Source organism: Podarcis vaucheri (genome assembly GCF_965113315.1).
Source record: "Podarcis vaucheri genome assembly, chromosome: 10".
Taxonomy (NCBI): Eukaryota; Metazoa; Chordata; class Lepidosauria; order Squamata; family Lacertidae; genus Podarcis; species Podarcis vaucheri.
In genome coordinates, this window is record NC_138748.1 from 71,170,975 (window position 1) to 71,191,100 (window position 20,126).

Genomic DNA, 20,126 nt, shown 5'->3' on the forward strand with positions numbered 1-20,126 from the left:
TTGTACATGATTAACATAGGAGGAATGTGTCAGGGCAAAAGGTCCGTACAGTTAAAGCTATGGTTTTCCCAGTAGTGATGTATGGAAGTGAGAGCTGGACCATAAAGAAGGCTGATCGCCGAAGAATGGAGGCTTTCGAATTCTGGTGCTGGAGGAGACTCTTGAGAGTCCCATGGACTGCAAGAAGATCAAACATCTCCATTCTGAAGGAAATCAGCCCCTGAGTGCTCACTGGAAGGACAGATCCTGAAGCTGAGGCTCCAATACTTTGGCCACCTCATGAGAAGAGAAGACTCCCTGGAAAAGACCCTGATGTTGGGAAAGATAGAGGGCACAAGGAGAAGGGGACGACAGAGGACGAGATGGGTGGATAGTGTTCTCGAAGAGACCAAGATGAGTTTGGCCAAACTGCAGGAGGCAATGGAAGACAGGAGTGCCTGGCGTGCTCTGGTCCAGGGGGTCACAGAGAGTCGGACACGACTAAACGACTAAACAACAACAACAACAACAGGCAAATACAGGCTATGTATTGGGAAGTACATTCTAAGCACCTACTGCAAAAGAACAGTAGAACTTTGGTTTGCATAGTCTGGCACCTGGGCAAGTCTGGAGAGGAGCTTTTGCCCAGCGATTGACACCTATGAGTACCTTCCTGTGAGTACATGACCTCCCGCTTGAGGGATTATGGCAGGACCGAGTGGTTTCCAAGTCCTTGGCCAATGAAACAAATTGGTGGTGGAATGAAGGAAACTGGCAAAGGAGTTGATTTTACGTGATTTTTAAAGCTAAGTAACTTCCCTGTTACCTAGTTAAGGGACATGGGTGGCGCTGTGGGTAAGTTATCTGTTAAGGGACATGGGTGGCGCTGTGGGTAAAACCTCAGCGCCTAGGACTTGCCGATCGCATGGTCGGCGGTTCGAATCCCCGCAGCGGGGTGAGCTCCCGTCGTTCGGTCCCAGCTCCTGCCCACCCAGCAGTTCGAAAGCACACTTAAGTGCAAGTAGATAAATAGATACCGCTTTGTAGCGGGAAGGTAAACGGCGTTTCTGTGTGCTGCTCTGGTGCCGGTTCGCCGGAGCAGCGTCGTCACACTGGCCACGTGACCTGGAAGTGTCTGCGGACAGCGCTGGCTCCCGGCCTCTAGAGTGAGATGAGCGCACAACCCTAGAGTCTGTCAAGACTGGCCCGTACGGGCAGGGGTACCTTTACCTTTACCTAACTTCCCTGTGTAAGCAGGAACCGGCAAGCCACTCCAGTATCCCTGCCAAGAAAACCCCAACATCAAAAAAACTAAGATCATGGCCACTGGTCCTATCACCTCCTGGAAAATAGAAGGGGAAGAAATGGAGGCAGTGCGAGATTTTACTTTCTTGGGCTGCAGATGGAGTCGGACACAACTAAATGACTAAACAACAACAACTTCCTGGAGCTGTCAAGTTGAAAGGATACCTTTATGCATAATATTTGTAACATTTAACAACTTTAAAAATGTGCCCCCCCCGTAATTTCCGTAACACTACCTAAAAGCAGGGCTGTTGGGAACAAGACCATTAAGTCCGGAGTCTGAAATGATCTAACTCTACCACTGGGTACCAGATGGATTTTGTTCGGGGGTGAAACTTGTTAATGAGTCCAGAAATCTTAGTGGACGCAGGAAGGAAGAGCTTGTGGCTCAAGCTGCTTTGGATAAGGGGTTTAAAGCACGCTACGAATTTACAAGGCTCCCCCAGTCCGCCTCAGGTTCTCCCAGCTGCCAGACCTTTCCATTTGTGTTGCAAAACAGAAAGCTCTGGGCAAGAACCAGCAGCACATCGGCTAATAATAAGCTGATCCATGGCCATTAGATGTACCTTTGTGGACAATGTAAAAAGTTCATTATCCTGGGAGAACTATTACCCTATTGCTATGTTTGGAACGCCTATCATTGCATTTGCAGAATACTGACTGGGGAAAGGCGTTTTGCCTCCATCTCAGTGATCTTTGATAGTGACTCACCACTCCTATATGCCTGTTCATGGAACATTTATTTGATTCCTATTATTTGTGACTCCATGCACATATTATATGTCTTCTGTTTACGAATTTTGAAGCAATAGTAAAGGTAAAGGGACCCCTGACCATTAGGTCCAGTCGCGGACGACTCTGGGGTTGTGGCGCTCATCTCGCTTTATTGGCCGAGGGAGCCAGCGCACAGCTTCTGAGTCATGTGGCCAGCACAAGTTGCTTCTGGCTTTATGATAGATAAAGTAAGGATATGTACAATTTTACAACATGCAGAAAACAATCTATGTAAAGAAATCAGGGAGGGGAGCTGAGTCTTTGGTGGGGGTGAGAGGGAGGATTGTGGGGGGGGGAATAATGTAATTGATTAAGAGGATTGATAAATTGCTATGTTGAAATTGGTTAATAAAAATATTTTTAAAAAGAAAAAAAAAGATTAAGACAAGATAAAGAAGTGGGGGGGGGCATACAAAACAAGAATTTGAATTATTATACAACTGTTCATTGAATTTCTAAATAAAAGACTTCCAATTCTTCTCATTGTACTTGTATTGTTATTTACGTTTCACACACAGCCTTCTATTACCCTGATTTGTTTCCGTGTACTCCAACAAATTCACATTTGCACATTGCATTTTACAAGGATCAGTTGAATTCCGCAAGGAGATTGTTATGTGGACAATATGTTTGTAGGTAATCTTTGTTGCAGGAATTTATGTATAGGTTGGGGAGCGTTGCCCCTCCAGCAGATATCATGCACATGCAGCCCACTACCAAAACCAGCACCATCACTTTTGTGACTTTTGTGATTTGTCCCCACAAAACACTTCATCGCAGTTTCTTCCTATCTATTCAAAGGGCCTTTGCTGCCCAATACCAAATGTAAGAATTCACAGATCAATGTCTCTATGTACTGGCTCACTGGGAAAACTTCAGAAATTCATCTAGACCTGTGAGCTCAGCTACTCAGCAGCCCCTCTGCCTGAGTGATAATCCCTGGCATCCTGATACCTGAGTGCCAGACAGGTAGCCATTCCAGAAATAACAAACCCAGATGAAGACAAAAGAGTGTGATGAACTTGGCTGGGAAACAGGGAAATGTAAATGTCTCTTTTGTTACACTTGATGATTGTTTGGTGGAGGGCAAGGGGAACCATGGGGCAGGGTCCAGGATGCTCAGATTCCTGCCACCAGACCTCCCCTTTCATGATGTAACTATGATGTATGAGTGATGTAGTTTGAGGGGTGTAACATGGGGATTAGCAGTTATAAAATTTTGGGTTCTCTTTTGTTCTGGGCTTCCATCTTGTTCCACCTTGAGGAAGGTGGGAGTCCTGTCGCGACAGTCTTCAATCAAGAACAAGCCTACTGGCTGCTGTTTTGCTCTGGTATTCCTGGCTGGTGTCCTTGTTTTTTTTGTCCGGGGGCCCTCAGATTTCTCTGTTAACACCCTTGAATATTTTCCATCCTTTGTATTACTTTCTGGTTCGGGAGCCCTCTCGCTTTCCCCTTCAGCTTTGCCAGCTTGAGGTATTCAGTCGTAAAAGTCTCCCATTCTATTATCGTGGGTGGTGTTACATTTTCGTTCCTGTGAAATTCTCAGCGGTGGGGTCTGACCTGTCCCTTTTTCCTCTGGGATTGCCAGCGGTTGCTGACCAGTGCAGCGGTGGAAGCAACATCTTCACTGAGATCCCGGAGAACAGTCCCTACGGCACCTTGGTCTGCCGGTTAATGGTGTCCGGCGATCCTGAGGGCGACGCCGTCCACCTGACCTTGGGCGGGATCGATGCCGATTGGTTCTACTTGGACGGAAAGGCTGTGCGGCTGAATGTCTCCGAGGAAAAGGTGTTGGACCGAGAGGTGAGTGTTGCTCCCGTCCAGTGCCGGATTTACGTATAAGCTAAGACACAGGTGGCGCTGTGGGTTAAACCATAGAGCCTAGGGCTTGCCAATCAGAAGGTTGGCGGTTCGAATCTCCCCAAGAGAGTAGGGTCCTAAGCTATAGCTTCCTTAAAGGTAAAGGGACCCCTGACCATTAGGTCCAGTCGTGGCCAACTTTGGGGTTTCGGTGCTCATCTTGCTTTACTGGCTTCTGGGTCAAGTGGCCAGCATGACTAAGCCGCTTCTGGAGAACCAGAGCAGCGCAGCGAAACACAGTTTACCTTCCCGCCGGTGCGGTACCTACTTATCTACTTGCACTTTGTGCTTTCAAACTGGTAGGTTGGCAGGAGCTGGGACCGAGCAACAGGAGCTCACCCCATCGCAGGGATTCGAACCGCTGACCTTCTGATCAGCAAGTCCTACTCTCTGTGGTTTTACCCAGAGCACCATAGAAAGGAGCAAAGCAGTGATATTTTAGGGAGCAGGGTAGCAGGCGGGGCCCATGACTTACATCAGGCATAGGCAACCTTTGACCCTCCAGATGTTTTGGAGTACAGTTCCCATCATCCCTGACCACTGTTCCTGTTAGCTTCTTATCGGCAAGCCCTAGGCTCTGTGGTTTAGACCAGTGTTTCCCAACCGGTGTTCCGCGGCACACGAGTGTGCCGTGAGACGTTGCCTCGTGTGCCGCGAGATGCCTGGAGGGAGGCGGGCGAGTCGGGCGTCGAGAGGCGGGGCGGCGGCGGCGAGGAGAGGCCGCGCCTCCTGCTGCTGCCTGGCGCTCCTCCTCGCAGCCGGCAGCGCTGCCTGGGCGCCTCCGCGCGACTCTGCCTCGCTGGGTTTGGTCTCCCAGCAGAGATGGGTCACACGCGCACCTCCCTCCCTCCCTCAGCCTGCGCGGAGGGAGAGCCAGAGAGAGGCATCGCTCCTGCGCGGCGGGAGAGGGAGCAGCCGGAGGGCTCCCCCAAACGAACGCATGGGACCGGAGGGGAAATCCTCTCCGAGGCGGATTGAGCGCAGCTGAGAGAAGCCTTTCGAGGAGCTGCCGTGTCCCCTGGAAACCCCCTTCCCAGCTCTGCCTGCCTGCCTGCCGTGGGGCTCGTATCGCCCTTTAAAGGGCGCGGGAAACTAGAAATGTGGGGACTTGGGGTTTTCCTCAGGCTGAATTCCGAGCTGAATTCCGAGCGAGGGACTGAGGGACGGCGGCAACTGAGGCGGCGGCGAGGATCCGCGTCGAGCCGGGGGCGGCTCCGCGGTGGTGGTGCCGAGCGGCGGGGCAGCGCGTGCAAAAGGGAGGAGCGCGAGACAGCGGAGGAGGAGGAGGCCGGCATGTCCGGGCAGCAGCAGCAACAACAGCAGCAGCAACTCCCGGCGACGGCTCCTCAAGCCCCGCCGCCGCCCCCTCCTCCGCCCGCTATCGCCGCCACCACCACAACAGCCGCCGTCGCCTCAGTTGCCACCGTCCCTCAGTCCCTCGCTCTGCTGCCTCCTCCCACCCCCAAAGCTTGGAGGTTCCCCGGCAAGGGGGAGGGAAAAAACTTTCACTTTTGTGCGTCCCTCCCGGCGTGACGCTGCGCGCTGACGTCATGGGGCGGGGCTTTAATGGTGGTGTGCTGCGAGATTTTTTTTCAGTAAACAGGTGTGCCGTTGCCCAAAAACGTTTGGGAAACACTGGTTTAGACCACAGCGCCACCCGCGTCCCTACTGAGATCCATTAAGTTACTTCTGGCCCTGTTCTCTAATCTTTAAGGCCGTCCTAAATCCCGATTCTGTCTTCTGCGGCCTTAGCTGTGTCCAGGGCAGCTGTTTACCAGCTCCATCTGGTACGTAGGCTGAGACCCTATCTGCCTGCGGACTGTCTCGCCAGAGTGGTGCATGCTCTGGTTATCTCCCGCTTGGACTACTGCAATGCACTCTACGTGGGGCTACCTTTGAAGGTGACTAATCCAGAATGCGGCAGCTAGACTGGTGACTGGGGGCGGCCGCCGAGACCATATAACACCGGTCTTGAAAGACCTACATTGGCTCCCAGTACGTTTCTGAGCACAATTCAAAGGGTTGGTGCTGACCTTTAAAGCCCTAAACGGCCTCGGTCCAGTATACCTGAAGGAGCGTCTCCACCCCCATCATTCTGCCCGGACGCTGAGGTCCAGCGCCGAGGGTCTCCTGGCGGTTCCCTCATTGCGAGAAGCAAAGCTACAGGGAACCAGGCCTTCTACCAGCCTTCTCGGTAGTGGCGCCCGCCCTGTGGAGCGCCCTTCCAGCAGATGTCAAAGCGATGACATTCAGAAGACATCTTAAGGCAGCCCTGTTCAGGGAAGTTTTTAACGTGTGATATTTTACTGTATTTTTGGTTTTTATGGAAGCCGCCCAGAGTGGCTGGGGAGGCCCATTCAGATGGGCGGGGTATAAATAATAATTTATTGTTATTATTATTATTAGCTACCCCTCCCAGTTTGATACCACCTGCAAATGTGATGAGCATCTTCTCAATTCCTTTTATCCAAGCCATTTATAAAATTGTTGTACGACACCAGGCCTAGGAGAGCCCTGCAACGCCCCTCTTATCCTCTCCCCAACCCCAGAATGATGAGGAACCATCGGTGAGCATAATAATAATAATAATAATAATAATAATTTATTTATACCCCGCCCATCTGGCTGAGTTTCCCCAGCCACTCTGGACTGCTTCCAACCAAATATTAAAAACAATACAGCGTCAGACATTATAACTTCCCTAAACAGGGCCGCCTTCAGTTGTCTTTAAAAGTAAAATGGTTGTTTATTGCCTTGACATCTTCTGGGAGGGCATTCCACAGGGCAGGCGCCACTAATTAATAGCGATTTTTTAAAAATAGCAATTCTGCATTTGCAAAGTTGAGGAAAGAGATGCATAAATGATGTCAGGGTGACGCTCTCCCTTTATTTTTCTCTCTTCCAGGCGTTGGAAACTCCTGTTCTGATGGTCTCCTTCATATGCGCAGAAGACGGCTTCTCGCCGGTACAAAACATTGCATTTTATTATATTATTATTTTATTTATTAGGCATTCCTACATCCTGGGCAGGATCTTAAAACTCCCCTTTTCAAGCTCGATTTCCTTTGGCACCTCTTGCCCGGTCTCCTGCTTAGCATGGCTCTGGCTGCTGCTTACAAAGTGCTTTACGGCCCTGGTTTTGCTGACAACGCGCACACCAGCCTTGTGAGGCAGGCCACAAATGTTTCCAAGGGGAATTCGAGCAAGGAGAGACTTGCCCTTTGTCGTCCTGGAGGGCCGCCATGGGGGTGTGTGTGCGCAAACATAAAAAAGGGTGGGGCCCCGAATGCAAATTTTACCTTCATTTGGCAAGGCCATTTTCTACACAAACTCGCTGAGTCCTGTCCCCGATACAAACCTCCCTCTCAAACTATTGTTGTCATCATCCTTATTACTATTATTATTAATATCTCCTGCTGTGAGAACCTAGGGCTCCAAAAAACAATGCGATTAAAATCTGAGGGTGATGGAGATACATTTGCAGCAGGACCACACCCCTTGAAATGGCCGAGAACCTTGGGAACTGTAGTTTGTTAAGGATGCTGTGAGTTGTTAGGAGACGCATGTTCCACTCACAGAACTACAGTTCCCAGCATTCCCTGGGAAGAAGGGTTGGGTGTTAAGCCTCTTTGGGGGCCTGTAGTCCTGGGAGGGTCACCTCAGCAAACTACAGTTCCCGAGATTCTTTTGGGGAAGCCGTGACTGCCCAAAGTAGTGTTGTAGAGCTTTAAATGCATGGTGCGGATCCAGACAGTCGTCTCCTGTAGCTCTGGCGCCCTGTGACCCTTCTCCCATGGGAGCCTTGCTGCAAAGTGGAGCACAAAATCGTAAATCGAGATCCAAGATCATCGGGGGACCCACTGTTGCGTTGCTCTCAGTGATCCCCATCTCCGAACTCCAGGGCGCAGTCCTCTCCCCGCCCCCATTCCTCCCAGCAAAGGGAACTATAGTTTTCCGAGGCAGGCGGCGCTCGAGGGAAAACCCCTCACAACACCCTCTTCTTCCCTGGCAGGCTGAGTACAGGATCATTGTCCAGGTGATGAACGAGAACGACAACAAGCCGCGGTTCCAGGAGGACACCATTTTGACGCAGAACATCAGCGAGGTGAGTGCCTGGCACCCGGCCGGGACTGGAGGGCCCAGAACAGGGGACTCGAGAGGAGAAATACCAAGCTTAAGGAAATACTTGAAGGTCTATGAATAACCATAGTTTAGAGGTCCCGGGCCCTAAGGAAGTCAGACTATCCTCCACCAGGGCCAGGGCCTTCTCAGTGATGGCTCCGACCTGGTGGAATGCTCTGTCCCAGGAGACCAGGGCCCTGCAGGATTGAACTTCATTCCTCAGGGCCTGTGAGACAGAGCTATTCTGCCTGGCTTTCAATTTGAACTTAGCCTGATCTTTTATTCCCCTTCCTTCCCTCCCCCTCCCCTTTTTATGAAGATTACCCGCTCTGGGATCCCACAGCTAATTCTCCCCTGTTCTCCTCGCTGGCCCAAATTTAGCCAGCTAGCCCTGGGGATCATCTAATGTTTACTGGATGGATTTCCCCCCTAAACTGATTTTTGAATTCTGAATTTATCGTTATTCACGTTTTATACTCTATTTTATGCTGTTTTTTGTTGCATCAATTAAGTGTTTTAAATTTGTTGTTAGCTGCCCTGAGCCCGGTTATCTGAACCGGGAAGGGCGGGGTATAAATAAATTATTATTATTATTATTATTATTATTATTATTATTATTATTATCTTCCTCCAAGAATAAGATTCGGTTCTCTGCATACCTGTAGCCATTTTATCTTCCCAACAGCCCTGAGCGATATTAGTGACTGACCTGAGGTCAGGCCGCTGGATAGAAAGAGCTTAACCCCACTCAATATTTTGAGGCAGGGGGCTGAGACCCTTCACCCAATATTGAGGGGGGCATCATCCCCATCACCCCTGGGCAAGCACAGGTGTGCCAGGTGAAGGTGAGCAGCTTAGAGGGTGATTTTCGCCCTCTGTGGCCCCCGGCGTGATTTCCAGAGTATCCTGGCAGGCATGGCCCGACCGTGGGGGTGGGGCAGAGCTTTGTGCTTGTGACATCATCAATGTGCAACAGCTGCTGCCCCCCACATGCTGGGTCAACTTGGCGCACCCGCCGGAGGTAAATCAGTAAATCTTTGATACATAGCTGTCAACCGTCCCTTATTTGGCGGGAAAGTCCCTTATCCCAGCGCCGTGTCCCACTGCTGTCCCTTATGGATGATGTCCCTTAAATTTCCCGGGTTTCAAAGGAAGCAGCTCCTCTCCCTCCCTCCCTGCCGGCCAGGGAGGAGGGAGGCTCCAACTGTGTTGCTCGGCTGTGTTGCTCACCCAATAAGGAGTCTAAGAACGACTGGGGGGTGGAGCTTGCATGCCTGGTGCCGATCAAATCGGCCACGTTGCCTGGGGACTCGCCTTTGCTCAGCGCTTCCCAGCGGAGAGGTGGCGGTAGTTTTCCTTGCTGCATCCCCTTTGCCGGGTTGCTGCGCTGTGGGAACCACCGCTTGAGGCTTCGTTTGGCTACACCTGGGCTTTCTGCCTTTGGCTCTGAGGGGCTCAGAAGTCGAACCTACCTGTGCTCTGAAAATCCCTTATTTTGACTGCTGATCCCTTATTTTCGAGGCTGCTGGGCCCTTATTTTCAAATCTGTAAGTTGACAGCTATGCTTTGATAGCGGCGTGAGGATTTGAACGCGGGTCTCCTTGGTTCTTAGTGCATGACTTAACTGCTAAACCGAGGTGGAAAAGGCTAGTCCTGAGAAACCCGATATTGTGACGAAAAAGAGTGTTTCCCGTTTACGGTGGGCAGATGAGACACCACTGGTACCCCTGCATTTGAGGGATGAGGTTCCCTAAGCAGCCTGGGTACCGTATTTTTCGCTCCATAAGACACACTTTTTTCCTCCTAAAAAGTAAAGGGAAATGTCTGTGCATCTTATGGGTCGAATGTGTGGTCGGTCGCTGGCTCCCTTTCCGCCCCTTGCCCAGGCCTCCATTGTTGAATGTTCTGCAGACGGAGGCCGTTTGTTTCCCCATGGGAATGGCTGATTAGATTATCTATCTGGAAACTGTAGAAATGGCTCCCTTTCCTTGCCTAAAGAAGCTGCGGAACTGTGAGTTGAACCCCATAAAAACAGGATTTTTCCCCTTTGCAAAGTAAGCTCAACAACTTTGAGCTGATCCCCCCCAAAATGGGGCTTTCCCCCTTTCCTCCTCTAAAAACTAGGTGCATCTTATGGTCAGGTGTGTCTTATGGAAAGAAAAATATGGTACGTTTTATTGCCATAACCCAGGAAGGATGAGAGAGTTGGTAAGGAGGACTCCTCCCACTAGGCCCGACTTCCCACCTAAGCCTGCTCTCCCACCCTCTCGTCCCCAGCTGGCTGCCCCCCACTCCGTGATCTTCAGCACCCAGGCGGAGGACGCCGATGGCGACACCCTCATGTACGTGATCGACGGCACGTCGGTGAGTCCTCTCCCCAAGGCCACCGGGAGGAGGAAGATGAACTTTTAGTTGGGCCTGGGGATTACTTTAATTTTAGTATAAATGTTCTGGATGTTGGGCAATAGGGGCTGTACAGGATTCCTTTTGGTGTACCGACCTCCCCGCTGCACCAAAGACCAGGTGTGCAGCCTGTGGGTCATTTTGGACTCACAGCTGTCCATGGAGGCGTAGGCCAATTCTGTGTCCAGGGCAGCTGTCTAGCAGCTCCATTTGGTATGCAGGATGAGACCCTATCTGCCTGCGGAGTCTCGCCAGAGTGGTGCATGCTCTGGTTAGCTCCTACTTGGACTACCGCACTGCGCTCTACGTGCGCTCTACCTTTGAAGGTGACCCGGAAACTATAACTAATCCAGAATGCGGCAGCTAGATTGGTGACTGGGAACAGCCGCCGAGACCACATAACACTGGTCCTGAAAGACCTGCATTGGCTCCCAGTATGTTTCCAGGCACAATTCAAAGTGTTGGTGCTGACCTTTAAAGCCCTAAATGGCCTCAGCCCAGTATACCTGAAGGAGCGTCTCCACCCCCATCGTTCTGCACGGACACTGAGGTCCAGCTTTGAGTGCCTTCTGGTGGTTCCCTCACTGCGAGAAGCCAAGTTACAGGGAACCAGGCAGAGGGCCTTCTCGGTAGTGGCACCCGCCCTGTGGAACGCCCTCCCACCAGATGTCAAGGAAATAAACAACTATGACTTTTAGAAGACATCTGAAGGCAGCCCTCTTTAGCGAAGTTTTTAATGTTTGATGTTTTATTGTGTTTTTAATATTTAGTTTTTGGAGCCGCCCAGAGTGGCTGGGGAAACCCAGCCAGATGGGCAGGATATAAATAAATTATTATTATTATTATGACTACTACTACTACAACTATTATAGGCAACCCCGCAACATGTGCCAGGATTACTTTCCGGGGGCAAAATTGCACTCTGGGCAAACCCCCAGAAATGCCCCTAGGTGACTGTCCCTATCTTAGTTGGCTGTGGGAATCACAGAACTATAGACTTGGAAGGGACCCGAGGGTCATCTAGTCCAACCCCCAGGCCAGGTCATGCAAACCCAGGCACGGAGAGAACTTTTTAAACCCTACCACCTTCCTCAGGGAAGGTTGTGTGAGATCTCCCTGGGTCAGTGCAAGATCTTGGGCAGTCCCTTCTGACTGCTCCCCTCTCTGTTTATGCGTCCATTTCCCCACCAACCACGCAGAGCGCAACCGCATCAGCAAAAACGTTGTGGGTCTCCTTCTGTCTGCTCTGGCGCCACCTGCTGTTCAGCTCCCAAGCTTCCGTCCTACCAGCACCAAACTGGTCGCCGGCAGCGGAAAGCAAAGCAGAGGCGTTGGCACCATTTTGTGCTGGAGCCTTGGCTGAGTTGGCCGGTGCCCGGCCCTCGCTCGGCCAGAACCGTACGGCCGCAGAGCGCTTGCCCAACCCTCGCTGACCCCCTTTGTTCCATGGCAACGCCAGCGTGGGCGTGGGATTAGCTGGGGAGAACAAGGACACCTAGACCTGGCCGTGGGCGTAGATTACGGCCAAAACCTCTGCGGGTGGAGGAAATGGATTTGCGGGGCAAGGGGTGAGCGGGCGGGAGAAGCGCCTTTGGGAGAGGGGACCCGGAGGGATGCCGGGCTTGCCACCCTCTGTGGGCATCTGCCGTGCCAGCTGCACTGCTACCACCCCACTTTGAACTTCCAGGCGGACGCCAAATATTTCCGGATCGACCTGCCCAACAGCGGGAGGATTGTGCTGGGCAAAGCGTTGGATTTTGAGACCAAGAGACATCTGGAGTTTGTGATCCATGCCGTGGTGAGGAGGGGAGCGGGAGATTGGGGGTGGCATGGGGGGGCACCCACAAGGGCCGAATCCTCTTTTCGCTGGTGCCCCTCGCTGCTCCCACACACCAGGATTCCTGCCAGTGCCTGTGTTCTCGGCACCTCGTAAGAACATAAGAAAAACCTGCCGGATGAGGCCAATGGCATGCTATTCTCACAGCGCCCAACCGGATGCCTTTGGGGAGCAGAATTCGAACACATTATTCTTATTAATATCCCACTCTAAGACCCTAGGCTGGCTCACGAGATTTTGAATGTTAAAATGTTAAGACCAGTTTAAAATAACTTGCAGTTACAGAAATAAAATGGGTTCTACAGTGGTACCTCGGGTTACATACGCTTCAGGTTACATACGCTTCAGGTTACAGACTCCACTAACCCAGAAATAGTGTTTCAGGTTAACAACTTTGCTTCAGGATGAGAACAGAAATCGTGCTCCAGCAGCACAGCGGCAGCAGGAGGCCCCATTAGCTAAAGTGGTGCTTCAGGTTAAGGACAGTTTCAGGTTAAGAACGGACCTCCGGAATGAATTAAGTACTTAACCCGAGGTACCACTGTACAGTCATACCTCGGGTTACAGACACTTCAGGTTGCATTTTTTTGGGTTACAGACCGCCAAAACCCGGAAGTACTGAAATGGGTTACTTCTAGGTTTCAGCGGCAACACGATGACCACGTACATATGTAATAGATCTTTATAGAATTCCTTCAAACCATAACAAGTACAAAATGAAATCTTTAGTCTCGAAGTCTCTGGAAATCTTTAAATGAAGCGAGGTACCAGACTTTGTACGATGAAAGACAAGCTGTGAAGCTTTGTGTGTTCAGCAAATATGATGTCCAACACTGAACAGTGATTCCGGATATTGACTACTGTTTCGTAGAATTCTATGTCAGCAGTGACTACATTATTACATGAGCACTGTTCCACAGCATTTGATATTTTCATTTACATACATTCAATTGAAATAAGATGGGCTTATGAAACAATTCTATATCCTCCCACCACGCTGATGAAGAATTCTACAAAACAGTAGTCAATATCCAGAATCACTGTTCAGTGTTGGACATCATATTTGCTGAAGACACAAAGCTTCACAGCTTGTCTTTCATCGTACAAAGTCTGATAAAGGTAAAGGGACCCCTGACCATTAGGTCCAGTCGCAGCCGACTCTGGGGTTGCGGCGCTCATCTCGCTTTATTGGCTGAGGGAGCCGGCGTACAGCTTCCAGGTCATGTGGCCAGCATGACTAAGCCGCTTCTGGCGAAACCAGAGCAGCACACGGAAATGCTGTTTACCTTCCTGCCACAGCGGTACCTATTTATCTACTTGCGCTTTGACGTGCTTTCGAACTGCTAGGTGGGCAGGAGCAGGGACCGAGCAACGGGAGCTCACCCCGTCGTGGGGATTCGAACCGCTGACCTTCTGATCGGCAAGTCCTAGACTCTGTGGTTTAACCCACAGCGCCACCCGTGTTCCACAAATCTGGTACTTCATTTAAAGATTTCCAGAGACTTTGAGCCTAAAGATTTCATTTTGTCCTTGTTATGGTTTGAAGGAATTCTATAAAGATTGTCTATTGCGTATGTACATGGTCATTGTGTTGCCTGGACATTGCTGATGGTAAGAGATGTTTGGCAGTGGAATGGGCTTCCTCGGGAGGTGGTGGACTCTCCTTCCTTGGAGGTTTTTAAGCAGAGGTTGGGTGGCTACCTGTCCCGGACGCTTTAGCTGAGATTTCTGCATTGTGGGGGGTTGGAATAGATGACCCCTGAGGGTCCCTTTCAACTCTCCAATTCGATGACTCCAAGACAAGCCTTCTGGATCAGGCCAACAGCCCGTCCAGTCGGAAGCAAAAGCCGGAAGAGCAACCCACGACAATCAGATGCCCAACCCCGTGTGACGCAGGAATGAGAGCACAGCCATTGTGAGCTTTCCCTCACCCGGTCCTCTTTTAATGCTGTTCATGTGGCAGTGAGTTCTACAGTCTGCACTCCACGATGAACGAGACTTCCTTTGGTCTGCTGCCAGGCAACCATGGGGTGGCCAGGGCAGCCTTCACCAAGACGGCGCCCTCGAGACGCACGTGCCGTGCTGGGCGGAGACGTCGGCCAAAACGGGCACCAGGTCGGGGAAGACTGTCAGAAGGTTGTCTCGTCCAACTGCGGGAATCACCACTTAAACCTAAGCAATTGCAGAGAGCGAGGCTTTTCGGAGAGACCAGGAGGCTTTTCCGTGTGGGCAGCTATTTTCAGGCACACACCCCCTCCCCGCCGCTCACCGGCTCATTAACAGCCGCCTGGGCCTCCCTAAGCCGGCTAATTGGGGGTGACGTGATCCTGTCAGCTCCCCCCCTTCAGGGCTAATGGCTTAAATCTCTCCCCCCTTCTTTTAATTTCCCTAAGAGGGCTAACGTCAAGCGGCAATTCGCTGCATCCATCGCTGGCCCCCATCCCCTCGTGGCCCCAGGAATGCCAAGAGGCGCCCCCCGCCATCTGCACGGCTCACCCCCTCTTTGCCCAAACGACGTGTGCCCCCGGTTTTGCGCCAGCCCTTCTGCATCGCCCACACCTGCCCCGCCAAGCACTTGGGCTGCTCTCCAGGTGGCAAGGTGCCCAGCGCCACCGTCCCTTGCACGAGGCCCGTCCTGTGTCTTCCTCCTTGCCCTTCTTGCTGGTTTGCTTCTGAGCCGGGTGCCCTTCAGGGGTGCCCTGGGGCAGCCAAGCCACGCCACGTGCCTGCAGGTGTGTTACGGGCTCTGCGGCTCAACGCCGGGGCTTCCGTCTGACGTGTTCGGAGAGCCTTTGCCGCGATTCGTTTGCAGGAAGCTGCTTTGCTGTTCAATGAGCATTCGTTCTGATTTTGTAGAAAGTTGGAAGGGACCCTAAGAGTTATCTAGTCCACCCCCCCCCACACAATTCAGGAATCTCAGCTAAAGCATCCAGGACAGATGGCCATCCAATGTCTGCTTAAAAACCTCAGAGGATGGAGAGTCCACAACTTCCCAAGGGAGACTGTTCCCCTGTCGGACAGCTCTTACTGTCCGAAAATTCTTCCTGATTCTCCCCAAAGCCATGGGTTCGAGTCCTACCACTGCATGGTCAGAAGACCTCAAAGCGGTTTACAAAAATCGCATCCTGCTTTCCTTTGCTCCCATTTTGCTTTACCAGATTAGCTTTTTAAAATACAGTGGTGGTTGTTGTTTAGTCGTTTAGTCGTGTCCGACTCTTCGTGACCCCCTGGACCAGAGCACACCAGGCCCTCCTGTCTTCCACTGCCTCCCGCAGTTCGGTTAAACTCATGCTGGTAGCTTCGAGAACATTATCCAACCAAAATACAGTGGTGTTGTTGTTTAGTCGTTTAGTCGTGTCCGCCTCTTCGTGACCCCCCTGGACCAGAGCACGCCAGGCACTTCTGTCCTCCACTGCCTCCCGCAGTTTGGTCAAACTCATGCTGGTAGCTTCAAGAACACCATCCAACCATCTCGTCCTCTGTCGTCCCCTTCTCCTTGTGCCCTCCATCTTTCCCAACATCAGGGTCTTTTCCAGGGAGTCTTCTCTTCTCATGAGGTGGCCAAAGTCTTGGAGCCTCAGCTTCACGATCTGTCCTTCCAGTGAGCACTCAGGGCTGATTTCCTTAAGAATGGAGAGGTTTGATCTTCTTGCAGTCCATGGGACTCTCAAGAGTCTCCTCCAGCACCATAGAGTACAGAGTACAGTGGTACCTCGGGTTAAGTACTTAATTCGTTCTGGAGGTCAGTTCTTAACCTGAAGCACCACTTTAGCTAATGGGGCCTCCCACTGCTGCCACACCGCCGGTGCACAATTTATCATCCTGAAGCAAAGTTCTTAACCTGAAGCACTATTTCTGCGTTAGTGGAGTCCGTAACCTGAAGCGTATGTAACCTGAAGCGTGTGTAACCCGAGGTACCACTGTACAGTCATACCTCAGGTTACAGATGCTTCAGGTTTCGTTTTTTGGGGTTACGGACTGCTGAAACCTGGATGTGCCAGAGCGGGTTACTTCCGGGTTTTGGCAGTCATGCATGCGCAGAAGCACTGTGCGCAGACGCGCCGCTGCGGGTTTACGTACTCTGCGGGTTGCAAACGTGCATCCTGCACGGATCACGTTCGCAACCCGAGCGTCCACTGTAAATAACAAATCGTAATGGGTTCGAGTCTGACCCTCCGGAGCAGGAGAAAACAAGCTTTTTCCTTTTTCCGCGTAACTGCCCTTAAGATATTGGAAAACAGCTCTCATATCTCCTCTCAGTCTGTTCTTTTCCAGGCTAAACATCCCCAGCTCCTTCAACTGTTCCTCATCAGGCTTAGTTTCCAGAGCCTTGATCATCTTTTTTTTTTTAAATAATATTTATTACTTTTCCAACAATTTAAACGCTAGAAAAACAATACAATACAATACAATACATAAACACTACATAACATTGACATTAAACACATTAAACTAACAAAACAAAAAGAAAAAAATAAACAATTTCATTATCCCATCTTTCATTCACTTATTTCCACGACCTCCTCACACCTCCCTTTTTGTATTCCACTTCTGTTAATTGTTTCAGCAATTCCTTTCCATCTTCCTCTGTTTTCTATCCTATAATTGTCTTAACTCATTCTAACCTTATTTTTTCCTTTAATTCTCTATTTATACTTAATTCCTTATAACATTTCTACTAAAGCCATATAACTTCATTCCAACATTTTTCTAACATTCATTAATTTTACAGTATTTCTGTAAATAGTCTTTAAACTTTTTCCAGTCTTCTTCCACCGACTCTTCTCCCTGGTCTCGGATTCTGCCAGTCATTTCCGCCAGTTCCATATAGTCCATCAGACCCGTGATCATCTTGGCTGTCCTCCTCTGCACACCTTCCAGCTTGTCAACATCATTCCTAAATTGTGGTTCTCAGAATTAGACATAGTATTCCAGCTGTGGTCTGACCAAGGCAATATAGAGTGGGACTATGACTTCCCTTGATCCGGACACTAAACTTCTATTGATAAAGCCTAGAATAGCGTTAGCTTTTTTTGCTGCTGCATCACACTGTTGACTCATGTCAAGCTTGTGATCCACTAAGACCCCTAGATCCCTTTACCCATGTACTGCTAGTAAGCCAGGTGTCCCCAATTCTAAGGGGAAAGCCAGCCAGATGGGTGGGGTACAAATTAATAATAATAATAATAATAATAATAATAATAATAATAATAATAATAAATCCTTTATTAGGCATAACACACCACACATTAACAAACAAACATCACATACAGACTGTATAAAATATGGGCTCAGTGAACACAATTTATCCTAGTCCTATTCTTAACTCCAAGAAATGAATCGATGTACAGAGATAATATAATATAACACAGCAACATCACCTACCATTAAAAACCACTAAGTCTCTTTATCATGGCCCATTCTTTCTTCATGGACAGCACTTAAAAATTCAGCCGCTATTAAAGTAATTTGATCATCGCTGTCCGCCAGCAGGTCCTGAACAGCTGGTTGTGTAAAAATCTGTCTATTAAATTTTAGGGCCTCAAATAATTGTTTTCTGGCATAACTGCCAAAATCACAGAAAAAGAATATATGCTCTAGAGTATCAGGTTCCTGTTTTCTGCATTTGCAGAGACGCTCTAATTCTGGGATAGCTAAATATCTTCCTCTCACTACCACCGAGGGAAACATGTAATAATTATAATTATTATATTGCTTTAAAAGAGGAGTAGACAAATTCATAGAGAAGGAGAGGGCCATCCATGAGCACTGACCACAATAGCTCTGCTCTGCCTCCACCAGTATCTGGAAGCCACAGGCGGGGAAGAGGGGTCTTGTGTTCAGATCCTGCTGGAGGGTTTCCTGTTGAGACAGCTGGTTGGCCCCTGTGAGAACAGGATGCTGGACTGAATGGGTCACTGGCCTGATCTAGCACGCTTTTCTTATGTTCTTACACTGGGGCATTTAACCTGAGCTTTCTTTGCCCCAGGAAATGAACACGAAGGAAAGGTACAATTCCTCAGCCAGGATCCACGTCAACGTGATGGACGGAGACGACCAGTACCCCCAGTTCCTGCCGTGCAACTTCCTGTCGCACGAAGGGGTCGGCGTTTGCGTCAGCCCCGTCTACACCACCAACATCACGGAAGGGGAGGTCAAGGTGAGCAGGGGTGTCTGGTGTTGAACAATGTGGTGCCTGCTGCTAAAAATGTGATGTTAAAGGAGAAATCTGAGGGCTCCCTTGGACAAAAAACAAGGACGCCCGCCAGGAATACCAGAGCAAAACAGCAGCCAGGAGGCTTGGTCTTTATTGAAGACTGTTGTGATAGGACTCCCACCTGCCACCAGGTGGAACAAGATGGAAGCCCCAAACAAAAGAGAACCCAAACTTTTATTAGCTGCTAATCCCCATGCTAAAAAAGGTAAAGGGACCCCTGACCATTAGGTCCACTCGTGACCGACTCTGGGGTTGCAGCGCTCATCTCGCTTTATTGGCCGAGGGAGCCGGCGTACAGCTTCCGGGTAATGTGGCCAGCATGACTAAGCCGCTTCTGGCGAACCAGAGCAGCACACGGAAACACCGTTTACCTTCCCGCCAGAGCGGTACCTATTTATCCACTTGCACTTTGATGTGCTTTCGAACTGCTAGGTTGGCAGGAGCAGGGACCGAGCAACAGGAGCTCACCCCATCGCAGGGATTCGAACCGCCGACCTTCTGATCGGCGAGTCCTAGGCTCTGTTGTTTAACCCACAACGCCATCCGCGTTACACCCCCCCAAACTACATCACGGTTACATCACGGTTACATCATGAAAGGGGAGGTCTGGTGGCAGTAATCTGAGCATCCTGGACCCTGCCCCATGGTTCTCCTTGCCCACCAAACACCCATCAAGTGTAACAAAAGAGACATTTACATTTCCCTGTTTCCCAGCCAAGTTAATCCCACCCTTTTGTCTTCATCTGGATTTGTTATTTCTGGAATGGCTACCTGTCTGGCACTCAGGTATCAGGATGCCAGGGATTATCCCTAAGGCAGAGGGGCTGCTGAGTAGCTGAGCTCACATGTCTATATGAATTTCTGAAGTTTTCCCAGTGAGCCAGTACATAGAGACATTTATCAGTGAATTCTTACATTTGGTATTGCAGCAAAGGCCCTTTGAATAGATAGGAAGAAACTGTGATGAAGTGTTTTGTGGGGACAAATCACAAAAGTCACAAAAGTGAATGTGCTGATTTTGGTAGTGGGCTGCATGTGCGTGATATCTGCTGGAGGGGCAACCCCCCCCCAACCTATACATAAATTCCTGCAACAACGTGCAGGGCAGAAACTCGAACTCGCTTCCCTACACATGCACATTTCTCTGCCTGCTTTCCCCGATGGTTGTTTATCTCTTGCAGACAGAACCCCTCCAGTTCCTGCCTGGTCCCATCCATGCCGAGGACGGAGACCGCGACCTGAAGGCTGCCATCACCTATTCTATTCTCTCAGGTACTGGGGTGTGGAGTAAATGGGCTCTGATACACTTCCGTGGCGCCTCACTGCTTCTCCGGACCACAGCAGAGTAGGGCACAGCATGTGCTACTGTGTGTCAGCGTGCAGAAAACAGAGTCCGTTCGTGGCTTCTTCTAATCTTTGTTGTTTAGTTGTGTCCGCCTCTTCGTGACCCCCTGGACCAGAGCACGCCAGGCACTCCTGTCTTCCACTGCCTCCCGCAGTTTGGTCAAACTCATGCTGGTAGCTTCGAGAACCCTGTCCCACCATCTCGTCCTCTGTCGTCCCCTTCTCCTTGTGCCCTCCATCTTCCCCAACATCAGGGTCTTTTCCAGGGAGTCTTCTCTTCTCATG

At 50.3% G+C, this 20,126-nt stretch overlaps 1 protein-coding gene across 1 annotated transcript in view; it reads left to right on the top strand.

Moving 5' to 3' along the window:
- Nucleotides 1-2,684: 2,684 nt before the first annotated feature.
- Nucleotides 2,685-20,126, top strand: part of LOC309542338 (cadherin-related family member 5-like) — a gene marked incomplete at its 5' end in the record, with an annotated part of 148,159 nt that continues 130,717 nt past the window's right edge. Inside the window, 8 exons of the mRNA XM_082241069.1 lie at nt 2,685-2,694; nt 3,647-3,861; nt 6,824-6,883; nt 7,931-8,023; nt 10,318-10,404; nt 12,131-12,241; nt 18,270-18,440; nt 19,679-19,769. Of these exons, the coding sequence (XP_082097195.1) occupies nt 2,685-2,694; nt 3,647-3,861; nt 6,824-6,883; nt 7,931-8,023; nt 10,318-10,404; nt 12,131-12,241; nt 18,270-18,440; nt 19,679-19,769 (838 nt within the window). The remainder of the gene's footprint in view (nt 2,695-3,646; nt 3,862-6,823; nt 6,884-7,930; nt 8,024-10,317; nt 10,405-12,130; nt 12,242-18,269; nt 18,441-19,678; nt 19,770-20,126) is intronic.